This window comes from Myotis yumanensis, unplaced genomic scaffold (genome assembly GCF_028538775.1).
Source record: "Myotis yumanensis isolate MYYU_CA2020_CCGP unplaced genomic scaffold, mMyoYum1.0.hap1 SCAF_15, whole genome shotgun sequence".
In the NCBI taxonomy this organism is placed as follows: Eukaryota; Metazoa; Chordata; class Mammalia; order Chiroptera; family Vespertilionidae; genus Myotis; species Myotis yumanensis.
In genome coordinates this window covers 19,347,940-19,372,865 of record NW_027223766.1, presented here as the reverse complement: position 1 = coordinate 19,372,865, position 24,926 = coordinate 19,347,940, and the positions used below count along the sequence as shown (strand labels likewise).

The 24,926-nt window shown below is 47.5% G+C and overlaps 1 protein-coding gene across 1 annotated transcript in view; it reads left to right on the top strand.

Moving 5' to 3' along the window:
• Nucleotides 1-19,815, top strand: part of VXN (vexin) — a 32,417-nt gene extending 12,602 nt beyond the window's left edge. Inside the window, exons 3-7 of the mRNA XM_070391833.1 lie at nucleotides 3,350-3,405; nucleotides 9,103-9,253; nucleotides 14,018-14,079; nucleotides 16,792-16,889; nucleotides 18,683-19,815. Of these exons, the coding sequence (XP_070247934.1) occupies nucleotides 3,350-3,405; nucleotides 9,103-9,253; nucleotides 14,018-14,079; nucleotides 16,792-16,889; nucleotides 18,683-18,866 (551 nt within the window). The 3' untranslated portion in view covers nucleotides 18,867-19,815. The remainder of the gene's footprint in view (nucleotides 1-3,349; nucleotides 3,406-9,102; nucleotides 9,254-14,017; nucleotides 14,080-16,791; nucleotides 16,890-18,682) is intronic.
• Nucleotides 19,816-24,926: the final 5,111 nt, after the last annotated feature.

The following is a 24,926-nucleotide window of genomic DNA, read 5'->3' as shown; positions in this document are numbered from 1 at the left end:
TTCTTGTTTTGCAACTTGCTTCTCTAAAGCCATCATCAGGCAGAGGGCCCTCAGTGAGAGAAGACAGTGCAGAAATATAGGTTGGTTTGATTTCATCTAACAAGGGTTATAGCCCTCCCTGATATGCCCTTTCCCAAATGCTAGTGTTTAGCCCTGCTTATTCAATGGCCAAAGACCAAAACATTTTCAGAGCACAAGTTCAGCCACGTGGGCAGTGATGCCTAGTGGTTAACAGCATAGGCCTTGTTCCACCATCGACTGTGTAACCACAACCCTCAGTATCTCCATCTATAAAGTGGAGAGCATCTATGTCCTCGCTGGGTAGCTCAGTTGGTTAGAGCATCGTCCCAATATGCCAAGGTTGTAGGTTCAATCCCTGGTCAGGGCACATACAAGAATCAACCAATGTATGCATAAATAAGAGGAACAATAAAATTGATCTCTCTCTCTCTCAAATCAATAAATACTTTTTTAAAAAATGAAGAGCACCTGCCTCACAGAGTTGCTGGGAGGTGTGAATGAGATACAGCAAATAAACCATCCACCTAGTAAAACTTCATGGGGAGTTATTGTTACATTTATTTTTTTAAATGTATTTTTATTGATTTCAGAGAAGAAGAGAGAACCACTGATTGGTTGCCTCCTGCAGGCCCCCTACTGGAGATCAAGCCCACAACCCAGGCATGTGCCCTTGACCGGAATCAAACCCAGGACCCTTTAGTCTGTAGGCGGACACTCTATCCACTGAGCCAAACTGGCCAGAGCTATTGTTACATTTATTATTTTTGTATTATATCTCTCTTTCCAACACACATGTATTGGGTTCAACCTAATAGTGATTTTTTTTTAGCTGAGCCATCTTAATACCTCACAAAAATGTTATGAAGTTTCTTAAAATATTTTAAAGGCACTTAAGTATTTTATGGCCACAGCAAATATTATGGAGTTTTTAAAAAAATTTTAAAGGCACTGGACATAAAACAAATCTGTATGTAACTAAGGACAAGTATGTCTTTTTACTTTCTGGAGAAAGAGAGACCTTTCAAGGAAAGGTTTCATAGCCACAATTCACAGTAAATACAAAAGATAAAAACTGTGGTTTTACCAAGAAGTTATACCAGCAGCTATTTCCTGGGGCATACCAGACTGGGTTTAATTCTGGGGTAAATAGTACCACAGCGTTCAGAATAACCTACTTGGAGATAAACAATGATGGGGAGGGGTTAGTTAGTGAGGGGCATAAGGGAAAGAGGAAATGGAGAAAACTCCAGAAAGAGACACTCTAATGGAATGCTCTCTACAAGTTATCACCTATTCCTCCCACCAACCTTCATCTTGCAGAGAAAGAGGAAAATCATAATAACCGCTATTAATTCCTGGGAACTTACTCTTTGGCAGGTGGTAGGCCAAAGGCTATATACTAGTACAAATTAGTTTGTTTAATCCTTACCGCAGCCCTCTGAGGTAGGTGTAATTACCCCTAACTCACAGATGAGGAACTGAGGGCTTAGAGAGGATGAGTAATTTGCTCAAGTCTCATAACTGGCAAGTGGTCAAGTTCAGATTCACACCAAAGCGAAAGGAGTGCGGAGCCTTGGCTGCTGACTGCATGCCTGGTGGTGGGTGTCACGGTGGCACAGCCCTCCTCTGATCACTGATCTGACCGGCGGCAAGAGGTCCTTTCAGGTGTAGGCAGGGCGTGACAGGGTGGGATTTCGGTTCCAAGTAAACCATTCTAGAAGTAATGTGGGAAAGAGATGCCTGGGTGTCTCCATTTTCAACAAAATGCACACCTTCTCTCAACCAACTAATTTTTTTTATGGTTAATTGATTTTTAAAGCTTTTTATGTGTGTGGTAAAATATACACAATATGTAATTTGCCATTTAACCATTTTTAAGTATACAGTTCTGTAGCCATTAGAAAATTAAGATTGGAGTGTACCTACCACCACTCTCCATTTCCAGAACTTTGTCATCATTCCTAACAAACTCTGTGCCCCTTAAACCAGCGATTTTCAACCTTTTTCTTCTCATGGCACACATAAGCTAATTACTAAAATTCTGTGGCACTCCAAAAAACATATTTTTTTGCCAATATGACAAAAATAGGTATAGTTTTGAATGATTTACAAAAATAATAATTAATAATAATAATAATAGTAATTACCTACTCTTTGCTCCAAAGTGACTTTTTAAAGAATCAGGTGCTTAAATCGTATATAATAAAGAGCTAATATGCTAATTAGACTGAACAGCAGAACAACCTTCCGGACAACCTTATGGATAAAGCCAGGGCTGCAAGGGCCAAGCCCCTTGCGCAAATTTCGTGCATCAGGCCTCTAGTTTGAATATAAGGATTTCTGGTACCAAGAATTAACCAATCAGATGCAACCTTATTATGCAATGGGACCAATAAGATGCAACTCTATTATATGACCTATATATTTTTGGTTCAAGACAGAGCATTCACGGAAGGTGGAGGGATTGAGCAAAAAAAAAAAAAGAATAAACTAAAAAAATTTTAAAAGGGAAGAAAAAAACTCATGGACACAGACAGCAATGTGGTGATTGCCAGGAGGACAGAGGGTAGGGGGAAGTAGAAAGGGGATAAATGGCATGGTGAACACACAATACAGTATACAGATGGTGTGTTGTGGAATTGTGCGCCTGGAATCTGTATAATTTGTTTACCAGTGTCACCCCAATAAATTCAATAAGAAAAAAGGGGGGGGCATTCACACCAGATGACTGTTGTCATTTTTTCATTTAACAATCTAAGGGGAAAGAGGTCAGTGCTCCTGACTAAATAATCATGTAGAACATGTTTTAAAAATTCTTGTGGCACACCAGTTGAAAATCCCTGCCTTAAACTCTCTATTTCTTTCCCAGCCCCTGGAAACCTCTGTTCTACTTTCTGTCTTTATAAATTTGATTACTCTAGGTATCTCATATAGTGGACTCCTACAGCATTTGTCCTTTTGTGTCTGGCTTATTTCACTCAGCTTAATGTCTTCAAGTTTCATCTATGTTGCAGCATGTATCAGAATTTGATTTTTCTTGAGGATGAATAATATTCTACTGAATATATAGACTACATTTTATTCATTTACTAGTATCTGGTGACAGGGATTTGGGTTGTGCCCACCTTTTGGCTATTGTGAATAATGCTGCTGTGCACTTTGGTGCACTCAACCAAGTAACATCCAAAATTGCAGTTGCACCCTGCCTCTTCTTCCCAGGCCCCGTCCTCTGCCCCTCCCTCATCCCAGATGCAAACCCTCTCAGTTACTGTAGCTATGTCAGCCTCTCGGGTATTCTCTAAAACCATACCTTTATCTCTCTTCACAGTGTCCAGTCCAGCCAGAAGAAGGGTCAAAAGCTCTCAACACCTCTTGACCAAGAATGTAAGGAAACTTCAGTTTTGATATCTCTATTGACTGTTATTTGAAAAGCATTGTCTAGCGTCTTCACTCTCTCTCTCCTGCTCTCAATATAACCAGGAAGGTTTCCTGTAGCCCGTGTTGTTGTTGCTGCATTCTCCCGCCTCCACTTTAGTAAGCATCTGCATTACCTTATAATTAGCTTACATGCCTTTAGAGAATACTGGTGATGAAAATTTCTCATTTTATTTACAGATTTCTTTATATGAAAGTTGTCAATACCTCTCTGTACTTTAATGTAAAAGATTTATTTTAACTCCTAATTGTTTCCCCTTGGTTACACTGGAATTTCTATTTCTATCACAATTTTTCATAGAACAGCATTTTGATTTTCTAAGTATCTCAATTTTTAAAAACTTATTCTCCATTAAAAATAATTAAGTGTCTTTGGAATGAGATGGGATTTAGTCGTTGTTTTTATGTACATTTATTATTTTTGTAATATCCAGCGCAGTATGTCCCCATTGAAACATTATGCCCTGGCAGGTGTGGCTCAGTTGATTGGAGCATTGTCCGGTACACCAAAAAGTGACAGGTTCAATTCTTGGTCAGGGCATGTACCCAGGTTACAGGTTTGATCCCCAGTGGGAGTCAGTTGATCAATGTTTCTCTCTCTCCCTTCCTCTCCCTCTAAAATCAATTTTTTTCCTCTTTTTAAAATTTCTTTATTGATTAAGGTATTACATATGTCTCCTTATCCCCCTATTGTCCCCCTCACCCCCCCTCATGCTAAAATCAATTTTAAAAAATTGAAACATTATGAAGATAGAAAATATAGTATTAATAAGTCCTGACGAACTGTAGAACACAGTAGTTAGGTCTGTAGACTTAAGAGTCAGACTGCCTGGTCTTAAATTCTAGTTCTATGCATTTCTAGCTATCTAGAACATATTTTTTATATTCTTATGAAAATGTTTTAAGGATATGTTCATAGATATTAAATTCTGGGTTATCAAATCAACACATGTGCTCCTTAAACTTACACAATTTATATATCAATTATGTCTCAATTAAAAAAAAAAGGCCCTAGCTGGTTTGGCTTGGTGGATAGAGAATCGGCCTGGGAACTGAAGGTTCCCGGGTGCGATTCCGGTGAAGGGCACATGCTCAAGTTGCAGGCTCGATCCCCAGTAGGGGATGTGCAGGAGGCAACCGATCAGTGATTCTCTCTCATCATTGATGTTTCTATCTCTCTCTCCCTCTTCCTTCCTCTCTGAAATCAATAAAAATATATCTTTTTAAAAGAAAGCGATCAAAGTATATGAGCATTGAAAAAAGTTACATAGTCATTGCCAAATTCTAAGCAACTGTGTTTTAAAAGTACCTTTACCAGAACACCTGAGCCAATACTGTATGGTATCAATGTTGTTAATCTTTGACTGTCTAACGGGTGAAAATATCGTGTTGTTTTAATTTGCATTTCTTTAATACCATTCATCTTTTTATAAATGTTTTTTTTTTTTACTCCAGGTTCCTTACACATATCTTTTGCCCATTTTTTTTTCTGTCAGTTGCATATCTTTTTAAAATAACTTTTGCAAATGTTTTATGTAGTAAGAAAGAAAGGGGATTTCAATGGATGGAAAATTTCTTTGTTGTCATGGGCCCTGAAAACTTAAGCCCACACACTAGTAGAAAAATGCTCCTGCCTTTTAAGAATTAGTGGGTGTACCCAAGAATAGAAAGGGTAGCAGTTGTTTGTAGGTAATTCAGAGTTTAAGTTTCACAACGGACGTTTCAGTCAAGGCCTTGAGTTTGGCATTGCCTTGGATTTGAGAGAACCACAAATCATTCATAACTCAGGGATGATCCCTTGGGGATTAGGAATATTTCGTTCTCAACCAAGTTCTTGGATTTCTAACCTTAAACGGTGTTCCTGTCTGAATCACTCCTTACACCAGTATTAACTGGCTTTATAAGGACAGAACACTGGTTACAAAAACTTTTAAAATGGAAATAAATCACTACACTTTCTAGGGCTCTAGGGAAGAAAGTTCTCAGGGGACTTAGAACCTAAACAAAGGAGACAATTCTCAATCGTGAAGGTGAAGCCACATGGACGTGAGATACACAAAGCCAACAAAGCATGGGCACAGCCTCTTGGAATATCCCGTTGACTTCAGCCAGGCACTGTAGACCATGCTCTCAGGTTTCCTGGGAGTGGAAATTTTTTAGAAAGACTGCTATGTTTATGGTTTCTGACTTCCCCTCTCTAAAATATTTTTACTCAGAGAAAAAAAATGACTCAAGTATATGAATACATATAAAAATTGCTTTTGATTTTTAAAAAAAATCAGAAGCTAGGGTCCTGTCTTCAAATAGACAGTCTTCCTCCAGGTGAGATGGCCTCCCAGTGCCCTCTGCCCTTTGAGCTCTCCTCTGAATTTCTGATTTCCACTCACAGCCTGACTCATCCTTTGCTTATAAAACTCAGCCCCAGCTGCACAGAACGTTCAAATTAGGAAAGACAGGAAAGGTCTCTTAATCCACCAAAGACGGGGAAAGAGAGGCCCAAAGAAGAAAGAATTGGCTCTGATCTCGTTTCCTCATCCAGTTGGCCCTCTTCTCCCTTTGAGTTCCCGAGAAAATGATTCATATCTTGCAACTGCTCTGATGTACCAATGTTTACGACTCTCTCTGTCCTGAAGTTCTTATTTGTGTCTGTTCTCCCTCTTTGGCTACCATGTGGATGTCAGCTTCCTTCCTTTACAAATATTTCTTTCCTTTCTGCACCATCCTTGGTGTTACAGTTTCCCCTCTCTCTGGACTCCTCTGAAGTTCCTTTTTTTTTTTTTTTTTTTTTCTGAACCCAGGGCACAGCCACATATGGTTCCTTCTCTAGACTGTCTCTCTGGTCTTTTCCCCGCCCCCTTGGATTCTTAGGCAATTTTATTGACATCCTGATCAACCTGATGCCACCAACATTATAAGAGTAGCTCAAAGGAATGAATTTACACGAAGGTGTGGGTCAGTTAGGTGTCCCAGGACAACGGAGGCCCAGTCACTGTGATTCACAGCCCCTTTGTAATAAGCATTTGGGCACCATCCAGGAAAGATGGAGAAATGAGATTGCAAATGTCACATTCTCCCCAGATTGTAACCTTGCGGAGGAGGGATTTGTCTGGTGATCTGCTGATTTTTCAAAATGCACTGAGCAATCAATTGCACTGGAAAATTCTTATCTGGCTGTAGGTACTTCTGTGGGTCTGACAAAGAGCACTCAGGAGTCATAAAACTACAGTTCTTGTCCTGACTCTGCCCCTGACGGATCCGTGACCTTAAAGGGACATGCCTCTTTTGGCGGCGGTTTCCCTATGTGTAAAATCAGGGAGTTGGGCTAGAACATTGCTATGGATTCCATCAGCCCCAAATCATGATGATTCTCCATCACCTAAGTCTTACCTGTCTTTCTAACTCCCTGTTTTTACATCCCACCCCCTGCTGCCAGTTCCCCATCTTACCTGTGTACTCAGGGTGCTAAAGAGCCCACTCTCAGATCAGTTTGTTCTCAGACCACCACCCATAGCAGCAGCAGAAAGCCCAGACTGTGTCCTACGGACCAGAAAATAAGCCAGGCTGTCAGGAGGACACAACCATCCGTTCAGCTGTCCATTCCCTGGTGTGGGCCTAACACAGCCCTGGAGCCCTCTCAGAGCCTCTGTTATTGTGGGAAGTGAGAACCAAGTACAAGGCCAGCTACAAAAGGGAAATGCTCTGAGCTGGGCCCCTCTCCTCCGTCCTTTCCTGCATCCTTTCAGGGGCATTGGAGAAGATACCCTGAAGAGGCACGTGGCCGTAAGTCAGAACCTGGGAAGGAACCAGCCTCATCTCCACCCCCAGGAAACCTCCTACATCTAGTGATGGGATGAGCCGCTATGCCTCTCTGCTCTCGCCCTCCCCAGTCTCTTCCCCGGCCCACAGTGCAGAGAAGGGATTGCGGAGGTGGCGGTTCTTGTTCCTGACAGGGAACATTTGCTCCCCTTTTTGGAGGAGGAAATGCTGGGTCTCCCCCATGGACTCCTCAGGCTTTCACATCCTGCCTTACCTTCTCCATCTGCAAAGTGGCTCTGAAAACACACCAGTCCTCACTTCTCCTTCCTGAGATGAACACCAAAAGAACGAAAATAAAGTGGGAGGTCAACAGCAGAGAGCCCTACAAGTGTCAGACAATGAGACTCGGGTCTTTCCTATTCAACCCGGAAATTCATATTCTGGGGGAGGGCCCTTAGGTCAAACAGTCCATGTGTCCAGGGGGGTGGGGCTAGCATTACTCCAGGGAAGTCCAGTACTCCGGGCAACACCATGGCAGAGCACAGTGCTAGAAGGAAGAGAAGGAGGAGAGCAGAGGGGATGTACATGCAGGGTGCTGCGTGCCGGACCACCCACTGCAGAGCCTCACAGCCCCAGTGTGCTGGCGTCCAGTGCAGGGTGCTGCTCTCAGCCTGCACGGAAGGCTTGCTGAAACAGAAGCACCACCTTCCGCAGTGCCCAGAGCAGAAAGAGGAGTGATCCTAAGTGCTCCTGAATGATCAGCTTTCTCCAAAGGCACAGAATAAATAAGTCTGGGTCCTAAAAAGGGCCCGAACAGTTCATTTCCTTCCCTAGATAAGATCAAATTTGGGATATATTAATTTTCTAAGCAAAGGACTATCTGTGGTAAACTGAAGCCAAGAGTGTCAGCTGCCCTTATTTTCCTCTGTGGGAGACATGAACTGTCCACAGACACTGTAGATAAATACAGGAATGGGCAAAGGTAGGTTTACAGTTGCGAGTATGTGAAACACAGAGTTTATTCTCATATTATTCTTTATTAATTTGTAGTTTTGCCCACCCCTGTATGTGACATGAACTAAAAAAGCAAGCTATGCTATTAAAATTTCTACTAGTGACAGGAGGCACTTACGTACTCTGCCCCAATACAGCAAGGCAAACAGGGATATCTCCTTCCCACATTACCACAAAGTGTCAAACTGAGGGTTGGCCTGGCCAGCGTAGCTTAGTGGTTGAGCATCAGCCTATGAAACAGGAAGTCATGTTTCAGTTCCTGGTCAGGGTACATGCCTTAGTTGTGGGCTCGATCCCCAGTGAGGGGTGTGCAGGAGGCAGCTGATCAATGATTCTCTCGTCATTTATGTTTCTATCTCTCTCTCCCTTTCCCTTCCTCTCTGAAATCAATAAAAATATTTTTAACAAAACATTTACAAATCTGGGAGTCAGTTGGGTCCCAAGTCTTTTCCCTAAGTCTTCTGTCCTCTTGGGAACAAAGGCATCCATTTAGCTGCAAAGACCATAAGATGACAGTTTTCAGGGCTAGCCTCCTTTCAAATAACCCGTCCTGTTGTCAGGCCAGGGTACAGGTGAGCAGCCCTGATTTTTGGCCTGATGGCCCAGGACCCTAACTCTGTGACGGGACTGCTGGTAAAGGAACCTCCAAAGCCCTCGTTTTCCTGCACCCCTGGACATCCTGAAGTTCAGTAAACAGCTGTGTCTGGGCTGTTTGCCCATGTTTCCTCGCTGTCCCTAGCATTCAGTGGTGTAAGGATGGCTCCAAAACCTGCATGTCGGCACAAGGCCCATCTGCAGAGCTGTAGTCCTGACCTGGGCCATGGATCCCTGGATCTGATTTGGGGAACAAGCTGACTGTCCTTCCTCCTCCCGCAGGTGGTGATTGACTCGGACCTGTACGCTTCGCGGCCCCTGGAGCTGCTGCCACGCCGCACTGACCGCCGAGACTGCGAGGGCCCCAGGTTCAGCCGACTCCACAGCTCATGGCAGCAGGGACCCCACCCCACCAAGACTCCTGCCAGACCGGGTATGTGCACTGACCCCGCTCGGGGTACTCCCTGGGGGACAGTGACTCGCTGAGAGCAGCAGCTGCAGTGTCTGCGTCCTGGCTTGTGGTTTGTCTGACTGCATCGTGGGCCTCCCTAGTGTCCTCGGTCACGCCAGGTGAGCAGAGCACCTGTGATGTGGGGACTACGCTTTCCCCCCACACATGCTTTCCTGCTCTGAGTGCACCTGCTCTCAGACCCCATCTACAGCAGCCCCACACAGCTCCCTTCCACTTATAAAACTCGCTCTGGTGTGTGTCGTGAGCAAAGATACTTTCATCTACCATCTTGCTCCGCAGGAAGCCCTGCTGGATTCAGATGAAAGTCTTTATGTTCTGGGGAGAGAAAACCAGTGTAGTCATGACTCGCATAGCAGAAGAAGCCTGCGTTATTGGTTTTATAGGCAGTGTGTGTGTCATTATACAGACTCTTCGTAAACCACCGTCTTAGGATCTCACCATCTTACATTACTTAGGCTATTTCAACAATCTATGAAAGAATTCAGGGACAAGCTTGTTTTGAAAGCTGGAAGCAGTACAGTCGTACCTTTCACACTGTTTATAAATGGCTTCCACCTCAACCAGTGAAACGGGCATCTTCCTGTAGCTCACTGAAGTCTGTGATGGTATTTTGCCTTTACTTGCTGGTGTAGGTTATTTCTGTTATGCCCACAGCCTACAGTTATTCATATTTTAACTCCAAAAAGACCTAGTAAAATGTCTGGGATGTCTTTCTCAAAGCCTTGGTGTGTCAATAATTTTGTATGTTACAAGAATTGAAATAAGACTCAATTGAGTATGTCCCTTCACCTATCCTTCTTCTCTAAGGCTTCTTTGATCTCACACCCTGATTTTTTTTTATGATTCTACTATAGGAATGCATTAAGCATTTATTCTCTAGTGAAGTGACTACATACATACATATGTCTGTAGAGTGAAAGCATTAGGAAAACCACAATCTGCCTTGCAAATTAAGAGAAGATCAATTTTTCTCTGTGTCTATATATAGGTGGGTGGGTGGGTGCAGTATGTGTGTAGCAGGAGAAAAAGAGAATATCTTCACTACAAAATCATCAAGTGAATTTAGAACCATGTTTCTCAAATTAATGTGCAAAAGAATCACCTGAGAACCTTGTTGTTATGCAAATTCCAATTCAGTAAGACTGAGTAAGGCCCCAGATTTTATGTTTCTAATGATGCTGAAGATTTTGGCCTGAGGACAATAAATTGATTAGCAAGGATTTAGAGATGATTTAGTGGATGGTCCTCAAAGTGGGATCCTCAGAACAGCTGAATCATCTGGGAACTTGGTAGAAGTGCAAACGTTGGGTCCCACCCTAGAGATTGAATCAGAAATTCTGGGGTGGGGCCCAGCAATCTGTGTTTTAACAACATCCCCCGCCCAGGTGATTCTAATGCGCACTGGAGGTAGAGAACCACTGGTCTGTTGCACCCACCCTTGCCAACACACAGAAGAGGACAATGAAACCATGGAAACTGTGTGACCTACCCAAGGTCGCACTTCTCATTAGCAATAGAACTGAGATTAAATCTCAGCTCTCCTCCCCCCAAAGAATAATGTCTTCCCAGCTGTCTCGTATGAGGGGACACTTTCCTTCCCTTGTAAGTAGCTTATGGAAGCTTGGGGAACCCAAGTCAGTGTTTTATTCAGAAAGAGGAGAACAGTAAGTTATGAAATGGAGAGAATCTGCCTAACATGTGACATTCAGTTCATGCAGGGAATGTGCTAGTCAGGTTCAGAAGGGGAAAAAAAAAGATTGAGCTGGGCGTTGATTCAACCTTCAGCTCCCGAATCTGATAGATTCTAGAGGGGGTGGAAGAGAGGGAGGGTTTCTGAACCAAAGCCAGACCCAGTGCTCTCCACAGGAGGGCTTGGCACCAGCCTCGGGCAAAGACTCTTCGTAAACTACCATCTTAAGATCTGTCAGAGGGATCTCAGATCTGGGGACTTGTTTCTTTTCTGAGCTACAGTGGAGGCTCCTGGATGCTGTAGCCTTCTCACTAGGGAGAAAGATTCCCTGAGGAATCTTGGAAATTGCGGGGACTCTGAAGGCAGAGACCCAGCTGAGAAACGCTGTCACCATGAGGCCTTGAGCAGGTGAGCTCAGGTGCCTGGAGAGGGACACCCCACCTCCTGAGCCTGGGAGAACTGGTCACCTGTGGAACCTCTCCACCAAGATGTCCTGAGGCACCTCAGAATCAACCTTTTCAAACGGAACTCATCTTCCTCGTTCAAACCTCTCTTCCTTTCTCAGCTGGGGCCACTATGCATCCTTCAGGCAAACCACTGGGATGTTTTCCCTAACACCCCTTTCCTCCCCCACCCCCATTCCACCCACCACTTCACACACTGAACACTGACAGTGTCAGCTCCTAGATATGGCTCATCTCTCCCTCTTGGAACCTACCTCGGGCTACCTGGACTCGGTGTCCCTTCATCATCCCTTGTGTGTAACAGCCAACCCTGACCTTCAGTTCCCCCTTCCTCCAAGAGGTTACCTGAAGGGTCCTTCGAAAGCCGAAATCTGCCAATACCATTCCTCTACTTTAAACACTGCGTCCTTGCCACCTGCAACCACCCATACCATGCCCAGGCCCTCCAGGACGTGTCCTCTGCTGACATCTCCAATTTCACCTCCTGTGACACTCCCGTCCCTGCCAGTCCATACACAGAGCAACCCTGAGCTGCTGTGTGATCCTGTGACTACTCCCTTATACACTATTTCCCTGGACCTTCGCTGACACTCTTCTCGATGCAGATTGCCCTCCCTGTGTCTGCCCACCTGGCACACTCCTCCCAGACTGAGTTAAGGGGTCCCCGGGTCCTGCAAAATCAAAGAGGGCAGTTTGCCATTCCCAATATCATCTTTACCGGCTTCGTCCAAACTGTTATGTATTACTAAAGCCTCAACATGCTCATCTAGAAAGTGGGGATTATGATGACACCTACCTGTCAGGTTTGCCGTGAGGATTAAATCAGACAATGTGTATGTGTTTTACACTCAGCACAGTGACTGACACAGTAAATACTCAGAAATATGAGCTGTTGTCATTACTGATGCCAGAGCACTGACCATCATGGTTTTGACCTTGGTAGTCTTGTAACTTTGTTTAATTGGCGTGGAGATGTTTTCCTGAGGAAGGTGCTTTGTTTCTATATGCTGTGGGTGATAGGATCAGGCTCATCGGCTGCCCCAGGGAAGAAGCTATTGAAAGTCAAATTCCCTCCCCACCCCAATTCCTTTCCCCTCCCCAGGAGATCCTTCAGCTCAACACCTGGACTTTCCGAAGCTGCAGGCTTCAGAGTAGAAATTACTCAGAAGTAGGTGGGGCCTTGGGGATAAAGGCATAGCAAGCAGGTTCTCATGTACCTCCCAGATAGCCAATGTCTCAGGACTCGGAGAAGCTCCATCGTTCCACCACAGGCAGGACTTCTCTGCTCATTTTCACAGAGGGGTGTCCAGGAGCAGCAGGGTAAATGACGGATCCGGGATCCCAGCCGTAAAGACTTAATTCTTGATAACCTCTGTGATCTGGCGCCTTAGGAAGGAAGGAGGGGCTGAGGGCACATTCTCCGAGCACCTATCTATTAGAGCTCAGCTCCTGCCCCTGGAGGAGCACCAGGGGTGCAGGTGATCCTCTCAGCAGTTGCCCTGATGCCTGATCCTACTGCCCAGTACAGGGCCTTTAGAAAGTCCCAGCTTGTCATAAAAAAGAAGGAGATCTTACCTTTTGCAACAGCATGGATGGACCTAGACTCTAGTGGTCGGCAAACTGCGGCTTAGCAAACCATGGCTCGTGAGCCACATGTGGCTCTTTGGCCCCTTGAGTGTGGCTCTTCCACAAAATACCGGCTCTTCCACAAAATACCGACTTCTGTGGATGGGCCACGAAGTTTCAATCACACTGTATGTGGGCGTCCGCATGTGGTATTTTGTGGAAGAGCCACACTCAAGGGGCCAAAGAGCCGCATGTGGCTCGAAAGCCACGGTTTGCCAACCATGGACCTAGAGGGTAGTCTGCTAAGTGAAATAAGATAAAGACAAGTACCATATGATTTCACTTATATGTAGAATCTAAAGAACAAAATAAACAAAATAGAAACAAGGAACAAATTGACAACTGTCAGAGGGGAGGGGAGTTGGGCTGGCTGCAAAACGGTGAAGAAATTAAGAAGTACAACAGTCACAGGGATGTAAATTACAGCATAGGGAATATAGTCAATAATATTGCACCATGACTGGCTGTTGTGCCTCAGTGATTGAGTGTTGATTTATGAACCAGGAGGTCACAGTTTGATTCCCGGTCAGGGCAGATGCCTAGGTTGTGGGCTCAATCCCCAGTACAGAGGCATACAGGAAGCAGCCAATCAATGATTCTGTCTCATCACTGATGTTTCTATCTCTCTCTCCCTCTCCCTTCCTCTCTGAAATCAATAAAAATATATTTTAAAAATTAATAAATAATATTGTGCCACGATAACTATATATGAGTACTTAAAACTTTGGAGGGACCACTCTGTAAAGTAAATGATTTTCTAACCACTGTGTTGTACATCTGAAGCTAATGCAGACGAATATTGAATGTAAACTATAATTTTAAAATATTACATATAAAAGGTAATTTTTTTTAAGGGAAGAAATCCCTGACTTTGATAATTGATGCAGACCCAAGGGAGGCAGGACAGAGTGCACTGGGTGACATGTCTTTCATTCACCTTTGCAGTGGGGACTGCTGAACCCAAATCATCAAATCTGTGTGGGAACCGAGCCTATGGAAAGTCTTTGGTGAGTCTCTCAGCCTGGATGGCTGTGCCTGTTGTGCCCTCTCTGTGCTAAGATGAGAGACCAGTGTCCTTTGGGTCAGTTCTGAGGATTGTACAAAAGCAGGCCTGAGGGTTCTTTGTTCCTGCTGTCTCGCTGCTGCTGTCTTTCTTTCCAGAAATTCAACTCTTAGGAAAACAGAAGGTGTTACCTAGCACACATTTCAAACATGGGTGGGGGCGGCGGGGATGAGGGGAGGAGAGAAGCATGTTTATGCTGGCCCCTGCCAGTTGGAAATGCCTGACTAATTCCCAAGGGCAGCTACAGGGGAAAGAGATATAAGAGGTCTCAAGCTTCATGAAAACACCGAACACCAGTCATCTCAGGATGGGACGCGATGTGCAGTAGGGACCAATACCTGTGACAGGAGAAGGGTGGCAGGCTTGGGCACGGCCACACGGGTGTGACCCCTCCCGGTGGGAGCTCTGGGGCAAGTGTTGCCCATCTGGTTTGGTCCAAATGGCCAGGCCTTTATGTTTCCTCCTCGCCCTGTCAGAGCATGTGGGGTGCCCCAGGAGGGCATGACCTCGGACAATGTCGCCCTTCTGAGACATGCCTGAGGGAGCTGAGAGCCCTCTGTCGCCTGCCCTCCCACAATCCAGCAGCTTGTCCTTTCATGAAGGGGGACCATCGGGTGGCTCATGTCCAGGTCTAGCTCAGAGTCACCCTGAACTCCTGCATCTCCCTGTGGGCATGAGCACGGGCACCCTCTGGTTAGCACAGTAGGGGGTGGGTTCATGGCTGGAGGCCAGGTTGGCTCAAGCAGCCTGTGCTTAATGAGTATCAGCCCTCAAGATTCGTGGACTGTGCCATCTGAGGACAAGAGACCCGACAGATTGTCTGGCCCAGCCTCTTGTCCTTATGGAACAAATTGTACAGAGAGGTGAGTACTTCGCTCCTGGTCTGAGAGGAAATCTAACCTGAGTAGCTCATCTAAGTCACCCCTATCCTAGGAAAACCACACAAGGGCCAGGGATGGGACAAGCCATTTTGTCAGGAGCCCCCTGTCCCAACCTAGTACCAAGGGAAACAGGATGACTGGGCCATTGCTACAGAGGGAAGGCTGTCAGGCTATGACAGTTCGAACAGTTGGGCTCAGCCAAGCCCAGGGGAAGGCTGACGCTAAAGGGAAGAGGGTGCTCACAGCCTGGATCACCAGCCCCCAGGTCTGGGGCTGGGCTCGGACAGTAGCTGCAGCTGGAGGCCAGAGCAGGTTGGGATGGGATAGGGCGGTGATGGGAACCCAGTTACAAAAGGGGGGCAATAATAATGCAGAGGACAGAGGCAGCAGGCTTGGCCCTTTCCTCTGGGCCTGAGACAGTGGGGCTGGGGTCCCACAGCTCATCAGAGACTGGAGAGCAATTCAGAGCTCGCATGGCTAAACCGGATTCAACACTGAAAGGGGACTAAGGACAGTGGGGAAGAAGGCAAGTGGGTATTATGTTCCCGGGGCTGTTGGCATGGTGGGGAGGGAGAGCTCCCTAGAGGCCACAAGGTGGCACAGTAACTCTGCCCACAACCTCTGGCTGGCTCAGGAGAGAAAGGGGAGGTGAATCATGGTGTCCTCAACCTGGAATCTCTCAGCAATTCCAGGAATACGGTGACCTTGCGCCTTCAGTGGGCCATGGGGTGGAGGAACAAAGCACAGCGTATGACCATTGACAGAGCAAACTCTGGACTTAGCCCAGGTTAGGCCACCAGTTAATTTATACTTCACTACATGTCTCACCACCTCCTTTAAAGAAGGTGAGTAGGGCCACCAAAGGCTTAAGTCCCAGGCCCTGCCTCATGCTATGCAATCTTTCTGGGGACAAGAATACTGGACAAACATATGAAACAAGTAAAGAACCATAAAAAGGTAGAACTGGTGGTATGCAGTGCTGCGGGGCCTAAGGACCAAGAGAAATCAACATGGGCCACCAGCCAGATGGAAGGCTTCCTGGAGGAAGTGAGCTTGAAGGGCAGGCAGAGATGAGGCTCTGCCCAGAGAGGGAAGGAAAGGCCCAGTGAAGATGAGGAGCTGGGCATGAGCGTTGAGGAAGGCAGGAGTGGCCCTGCTGGGACTGAAACTGCTGACACCCATGGGGATGACAGAAGGCGGAGCTGCATAGATGAGGTGGAGTCGGCTCTGCAGAGCCTTCAAGAGCAGGTGCAGAATTGGCCTCAGTCTACCCCGCTGTGGAGGCCCTGCAAATCCAGGAGGGGTCTGGGGTCTGGTTGGAAACAAGGAGGCCCCAAGGTGATTGGCCCTGAAGGCTGCAGCAGAGGAGATGGAGAGGCTGGCAGGAATCTAGGCAGTGTTTCAAAGCAAGAACCTGCAGGGGTTGACAACAAAGGGGACACAGGCAATGGGAGTGTGAGGGGACAGAGTTCTCAGGTAAGATTGAGTTGCTCCTCTCTCAAGTTTCTTCTCAAATTGGGGTCCTGGAACTAACAGCACATAGGAACTTGTTAGAAACACAAATGCTCAAGCCCACATCACACCTACTGAACCGATACCCGGGTGGGCCCAGCATGGAGCTAACAAGGCCTCCAGGGGAGTCTGATGCCCACCCAAGTGTAAGGACTATTGCTCTGGGTTTGTGGTGGTTCAGTCTAGCCATTCCCCTTTCAGTGGCTCCAGAGTTGGGACCATGGCCACATCCTCACATTCTCTTCCCCTTCCTCACAACCCAGATTCCTCCGGTGGCCCGGATCTCAGTGAAGGCCCCCACAGCTGTCCTGGAGGCGCCGGCTCCGGGAGGCTCTGACAACAGAGCTGTTCTGACAAGAGGGTAAGTGCCGGGCCTCCCCGCCCGCTGCCTGCAGGGCGCCCCACCTGCTCTGGGCCCTGTGGCAGAAGAGGAACAGGTGGCCTGGTTGACAGACTCTCAGGATGCTAACACGAAACCCATGCCAGCTGCAAATGTCCTCTTAATGAGGACAATAACCCTGGGTAACTGTTTCTCTAGGATGAAGCTGAAGCGTGTTTGATGGTTTCCACTTCATTAACGCCACTTCATTAGACTTGGAGAACTGTCATTTTGAGGGTTTGGGGTTAATTAGATAAATGTAATCACAGGCCATATTCAGAGCCTCCCCTAGGCAGGCTGAGGTCAGAAATGCCTCCTGAATTGGGTTCATGGCCCTTGCCCAAAGGTCAAAAAGTACATAAGGTCAAAGGTTTCAAACCAAATTTATCCCCCACCCCCACCCACCCACGTTACTGTTACCTCTGATCCAGGGGCCAGCAGCTAGAGTCCCAGGAGTGAGTAATCCCCAGCAGCCCCCTCCCCGCCTCCAATGGTACACTAAGAAGGTGGTGGGCAGGAGCCTGAAACTCGGTTCACCTTGTCCATTTGTGTCCCTACCACCGTCCTCCATGCTGCAGGTGGCAGTCACGTGCTGCTGCTTTCCTGGCACGCCACTGCCTTGCTGTGACTTCAGGCAAGTTATTCAGACCTCCATGTCCTTGTTTATTTTTTTTTAAAAAAAGGCAAACAAAATCTGGGGATGTAGCCCTCTGGAGGGGTATTGTGAGAATTGAATGAGATAATGTATAAAGAGATTAGCATAAACCACTGCTATCATTTTTCAAGAAACTTACAGTTTAGGAGTTGGAAAGACACGTACTCAGGACCGTTTTAGGGGCAGATGTGTCGGGGGCCATGGGCTAAAATATCAACCCCAGTGGTGCACACCTTGAACGCTGTGGGAGTTCAAGGATAAATAGGCCGGTTCAAAACCCTTCTAGATGAAAGAAAGCCATCCAGGAAGAACTATAAAAACCAAGTCACTCAACATATTGGGACCTAAGTGTTGAAAACTAAGACAATCGTTTGGATTGTATAACTACTAGAAGCAAATTGTTCTCAGCAACAATGGCTCTTAGTGACGGCTGGAGTCAACCAGTAAAAAATTACTACAATGCAACAGAGGCCGACCTTACCAATCCACATAGCTGCATTGCAAAGGTTCTAAACAGATTCTTTTCTCGAAGCTCAGACATTCTCATCGAAATTTGCTCCTGGGCCCTGGCTATTGACAAGTAAGGCCATTTCTTTCACGTAAGGAGAGAAAGTGAGGAGAAAAGGAACATGTATGGAGGCCTACAATGTGCCAGATGCTTTATTTCCTCATTTTCCTCCTCGCAAAAGCCCCAGGAGTTAGATGAAAACATCCCCACTTTGCACATGAGGACACTGAGGCTGGTTGAGGTTAAGTCACTTGCCTGACATCACACAGCACATGGGAGGCAAGATTCAACCCAATAGCCAATGCTCTGGGAAATCCAGTCAGCATCGTGTGGAGATGGGAGGGGTGGGCAAGTGGAACTTGGGACGAGAGCAGAACTTGAGGCCCATAAACCAGCGTGGCCAAGGCCACCTCCTTCCCTCATCCTATTGGCGGATCCCCCCGGGGGTGTCATTCCTGCATGGGGCCCAACAGTGACCCTCCCTCCAGGTCACAGGATGTGTGAGCAGAGGAGGAATAAGAGCTCAGGCTACCATATGCTTCTTCAGAGCAAAACATAAAAGTCTGGCTCAGGGAAGTGACTGCCCTCCCCACACCCCTGGCTTCTCTTTAGATCCAGGCATCTCAAGAAGATGACTGAAGAGTACCCAACCCTTCCCCAGGGAGCAGAAGCCTCCCTACCACTGACAGGAAGTGTGTCCTGCGGCATCCCCAGCATCCTCCGAAAAATGTGGATGAGGCATAAGAAGAAGGCTGAGTACGTGGGAGCAACCAACAGCGCCTTTGAGGCCGACTAAAGGTGACCTTCCCAGGTGCCAAAGGCCGCTGCCCAGAGGGAGAACGCTGGGTTGGAATGGAGCCTCAGTGCTAAAAATTAACACATTTACCTCTGCAAGTACCTGGTACAAACACATCATAGCATCGTCCCTCACTACCCAGTCACCCAGCCTAGGAGGCACAAAAGGAACTTCCCTCGAAGGCAAAAGAAGACGGTTCCTTCTTAGAATCGCTTACGCCCCTGGTCTGACAGTGACTTTGGAAGATCATAAGTTTGTGTCCCCATTTTTAAGCAAAACCACCACAACAAAAAATTGTCCCAACCCATTTTAAAGACCTCCAAGGAAGGAAGCAGGTGATTCTTCTGTCTTTCTTGTGAGTCATTCTCATATGTGTGATTTCTGTGGAAATGTAAGAGCTTGATGTTTGAGGCACCTGGGAACACGATGGTTCTTACTATTCCTGATATCGCATTTATTTCATCTTGACGAGGTAGGCTTTTCAATAACAGGGCACTAAATATTTACTTCGTAGGGCAAATATCTGATCCAGAGTATCGTCAACATGGGTTTTGAGGATCATTTGGCATGATTGCATGAATTCTCTATTCTTTCATGTGCAGTTTTTCTATAGAAAAGCAATTAAAAATCAAATGTTGAGCGCTAATGTTTTCTAAAATGGCATAGTTTCGTGGAATTAATAATACCTTGCTTTGGTATAATGATTTCAACAGGTGATTTAAACTGACCCTATCAATCGGAGTACCCTAAGACTATTTATCTTAACGTATTTAATTTATAACTGATGTCCTCTATTTGTATGTGGTAGCCGGAGATTTCTGTAGGATGGAATTGATTTATTTATTTTTACTTTAAATATTTCATGATGAAGTGTTTACCTTGTACAGAACATTTTTATTGGCCAAGTCAAATAAAAATAAAATATGCTTCGTTTGTGACATTAATAAACCACCACAAGAGTATGCCTGAGGCTCCCTCCTTGCATGAGAGAGAAGGCTTTCCCAAATGGACAGAATTATGCATCTGGATCTCATTGTTCTTTACCTACAGCCATAGCTGGTTTTGATATTACAGGCCCTGCCCAGCAGCCAACACCAGGACCATTTCTGATGGGGCCTGCTCTGGCCTGGCCTGTCCTCTCTGGGCTCATCCTCCTTCCTGCTGAGGCTGACCCCTTCGTCCCCACCACAAAGGGCCCAGTGGCCATCCCCAGCCTGGCCTCTCGCCTCTGAGGTGGGGGAAGATGCAGCTTTTTCCCTCTGGGCTCACCTCATGGCCAGCCTCCCCGGAGACTGCCCACTATGACTCATGTCACAGCCACTTGCAGAAAATGCCAGGGCTAGCTACAGAGGGCCATCTGAGAATGCCGAGCCTGGAGTCTTCTAACAGCAGAGGCAACCGGGTTTCCGGGACATTTAGGGTAATAAAATCGCCTCTGCTAGGACCAAGTCCAGTCAAATATTTCAGTTCTTACTTGAGCGCTCTCTGTGGCAGCCCCCGCTCCCCCTCCCAGTACTCGGTTGCCTCTAGAGCAGGCAGATGGGCAGTGGGTAGGAAAAGCAGCAGCAGCCAGAGCCCAATTTTAAAAGGAATCACGTGACACCTTGACTCTAAATTGGCAGAGACTGAGGGACAAGCAAGGAAAAACAGAGACAAAAAAGATGAATCTCCTAAGGATGCGAATTGCATTTAGTTTTTAATTTCTTATAATAATGTCAGCCTCTGTTGAGAGGTTTTTGGAAAATGCATCACTACAGGGCCTGGGGAGAGAGATCTCATTCTTCAGACAAGGCCATGTGCCTAGGGAAAAATAAAAGGGTGGAGGGGGTTATGGGAGGGGAGTGGGGCTACTTTGGACCTGAGATGAGATTCTCTCTATTAATATCCTTTGTTGGGAGGGATCATACAGGTTGGGGAAAGGTGTGTGCTGCCCAGGGAGTGGAAACAGAAGAAATGTAACGTGCAGCACGACCATTGACAGGGCAGCTGGCCTGCGCCAACCTGATTCCTAGTCCTTGTCAGGGGTCATGGAGAAGCCAAGTGGAGAAGCTCTTACTTTCCCACACCCCTCACTCCAGGAGACCTCGGAGGTCGCCAGCCCTGGGCTGGCCCCTCAGAGCACAGGTTGCCACGAGGCTGAACCCCTTCCCCAGAAGGCAAGCAGCCAGGCCTTTGCCAGTTGGATGAAGGAGGGGCCTGTGCTTTTGCAGGAAGGGCAGGGGATCTGGATCCTGCCCAGCCCCAAACAGGGAGGGGTGGCTGGAACTCGGGCCAAGTGCTGAGCAACGTTTCGGACTCCATCCACAGAAAAGCTAATTGAGTTTCCTGCTCTTGGAGCATCTGGGCCCAGGCCCTCTCCAGGGAGAGGCCTCGCTTCGAATCAGCCAGCTTTTGCTCACATCAGACTCCGCAGAGCTCAGGATTCTGCCCAGCCTGGCAATACTCCCCAGAAGTAAATGTCCTCTGTGAGGAAGACAGGAAACGGCCACCACGGGTGGTCCTGCGGGATCCCACTCGCTGGTGCCATACAATAGGACACCTGGACATGAAGGGTGGTGGGATGAGCACCAGACTCAAGGCAGGAAGCCTGGTTCTAAGACTCAGCCCCACACTGACTTGCAGACTTGCCGAGTGTGTGTGTGTGTGTGTGTGTATGTGTGTGTGTGTGTGTGATGTTAGTCGAGATGCTTGAGTTTCTTTGAGCCTCCATTGTCCCTCCTCTGTGAATCATGGGTTAAAGGACCTGCCCTGGGACCCCCAGACTGACGAAAGATCAGAAGAGAGCTGGTGCATAACAGAACGTTATGAATTGTGAACTGCTTTTCTAACATATGGTGTTATGATAATCCGCTCCATTCAGAAAGACGCTGGGCAGGGAGTGGGGAGATGTGGCTCAGGAAGCTCAGCAGGAGTGGGGGCTGGAGAGGGAGTCAGGCGCTGAAAATAGAATCATTTCAAAGCCCTGGGCCAGACGCCCCAGCCAGGCCCACCAGTGGCTGGCAGAGAGTGGCGCCAGGCTGGCAGGGCCCCAGGCTACCTGCTCCCCCTGGTGTGGCCGTGGGGCCGGTGCCTGAAGCCTGAGGCGGCCACACTGCCGGCCAGGTCATCACAGCCAACGGCCCTGGCTCTGGCTCGCAGGCAGGAAGTGGAGGGTGGTGACCATCCTTGGACTTCACTGTGGACTCAAACGGCCCGCTCTCTCCAGGAGCTGCCTGCTGGCTGCCAAATGTTGCCCTGGCCTCCTGCCTACACTCCCTACCAGCAAAATTAGCCCTCAGATGAAACCCACGACGTAGGCTGGCCCAGGGGACCACCGGCCCTGCCACACACCCAGGGCCTGGGAAGGAAGCTGGCCTCTGGTTCTGCAGCACGTAACACCGGCACCCACAGGACCGAAGGCCGAAGAACTTGGGAGGGACCGGGGTTTGGAGGCAAGTGGGCCTGCTTGGGCGTCACTAGGCAGGGATTTGATGTTTCACAAACAAACACCACTCCAAGGCATTCCTGCTGCTTGCTCAGACCAAGGGAAGCGAGGTAATAATCCAAGGAACAGTGACCTCATCAGAAAAGCAGGCTTCCAGTCTCTCACACAAACCCCACGTTCCCAAACAACCCCGGAGACCCAGTGTGTCGTGAAAAACCCCAGAGCACCATGCCCTGTAGAAGGAGCAGGTGGCAGGTTTAGGAGCAGGCTGGGAGCCGGGATGAAGCTTAGCCTGCTCTCTAGAGAAACCACCATCCCAGGGGGCAGGGTTTGGGACGGCAAGATTTTCAGCCTTGGGGTCCTGCCTTCTTGTCACGACATAAAGAAACCAGAACAAAGCCAAGGTCATTTGTCAGCTTGGCTCTCTAGGGTCCTGGCCGGGCTCTGGACGCCAGCATGGTGCCTCGGCAGCACGGGGAGCTGGGCGCTCTTGGGAAACGGCTCAGCCTGGTCCTGCTTCATTTCCCCTCATGTGTTGCTTTGTTCTTCCCCAGGATGTGGTGAGAGGTGCACATTGGGAAGGAGTAGGAAGTCGGAGGAGAAGGGAGGCCTGGTGTTCGGGCTGTTTATTCCCTGCTCCTCCAGCCTGAAAAGAGGCAGAAAGCCATTCCCTGCCTTTGAAACTGAATAAACACCCCTCCCCCAGGTGCCCAGAACTGTGTGCCAGGGGCTACCTGAAGCCACAGGCTAACCCCACGAGGCCTCCTGGGCCCTCCAGCCAGGGCGTGGTAGACTTCTTTACGTTAAAGTCAATGCAGCTGTATTAGGCGGAGCAAACACGTATTGGGTGTTTACCATGTGCCGGACACTGTGCTTAAAGGGCTTTAGCTCATGCAGTCCTCCAGAAATGTCAATTACATCGCAATAAAGCTAGAAAAAAAATAAATTAGCCAAGAAAACAATGATTAAAATTTTTTAAATTCTCACTATAAAATAAGAAATAGCATTATCAAACTTTTATTACATTGATTATTAAAGTCAAAAAAGGTTAATAAAATATAGGTTACTGGGGGGGAAACAAATATATAGGCAACTGACTTTTAAATGGTTCAGGAGAAAAAAAGATGTTCTTTGCACTATGCTTTCAATTTCTCTGTAAGTTTGGCATTGTTTCAAAAAGTAGTTTAATTTAAAAGAAACACACACACACACACACACACACGCACACACGCACACGCACACACATGAGCACAAACAACATGAACCTTGAAAGAAACTTCTTAGGTTGGCGATCCCCAGGACATACCTGGAATAGCAGGTGCCCTGAGCCCCCACCCCCCACCTCCCACCCCCACCCCGGGCTGCTCATACAAGTGCCAGCAGAAAAGGTTACACAGAGAGCAGTGTCATGGGCTTTGGGTTCTCCATCACCTAGGTGCTCACACCCCTGCCCCACCCACCACTCCTAGAGCAAAAATGCATCGAGGTCTCGTCACTTTATTGATTGCACTGGGAAAATCACTCTAAAGCAGAAATGGTCCTTGTACTCTGGGTTCCCTCTCCACAAGGCCAGAGCTTTTCTGACACCAGTTAATGCTGTGGGTGTTAGGTCGGAGAGAGCCCAGGATCCGATACATGCAGACATGTGATGAGACAATGGACTCCCCCTGGAATTTCTCACAGATCAATGTGCCAGACACAGATACCAGCTTCTTCTCCCTGAATCCATATACCCCCCTGCAGCTGAAGCTTCCTCAACTGAATACCTCAGCTCATATCCCCGCCCCTCACCCAACCGCAGTATAAAAAAAGCGCCCCCCTCCATGTTGGCGTGAATCCACGTGCCCTGTCTTTGGGGGTACGTGGGTCTCCCGGGGACGCAGAATAAACTTTCCTTTCCTTTCTTTTCTGATTCACTGGACTCTATTTCTTGCGCCGCCTCCTGAGCCACCTAACCTAACAGTGGGAAGGAGGGTGGTGTGAGAAAGTGCCAACCTGACGGTGGCGTCCTGATGGAGCCTGGGGATGTCTAGGCTCCTAGAGTGTCGTCCCTACACAGCTTCTGTACCAGGACGTCTGCGCCGACCTGCCCCTCTGGGCTCAGGGCAGAGGGTGTGGGTGTCTTTTCCATTTCTAAGGACCTAACTGCTTTGTTGGGTAGTCTTTCATTCTTAGGACCGAGAGAAGGGTAGAAACTCCTTCAGTGTTCCTGACCAAAACCAAAGCTAATTTTTAGAGGGAGGAAATGCGGTCTGATGCTCCAGGGAGCTAGGAGGAGCCAGCTGGGCCCTCAGCCAGCCCATTACTCAGCAGGTGAGCTGATTTGGAAAGACAGTGGTTGTGTCCCAGTGTCCAAGGCAACAGCACAAACAGTGTGGAGGCGTGCAGGTCAGTGCCCTGGGCTCCCTTACGTAAATCCCTAAGTCACGTGTGCTGGGAGGGGGCAGGGCACAGGCAAAAGCAGGTAGGCTGCTTCTTCTTCTTTTTAAGGAAAAAAACAACAACAATTTAACTGCTTACTGAAATATTAACTCAGTGTTTGGTTCACAGATTATCTCCATGCCATGTCCGTTTAGAATGTAACACATGTCTCAGTTGTACAGTGTCTTCCTGGGCGGGGGGGGGGGGGGGGGGGG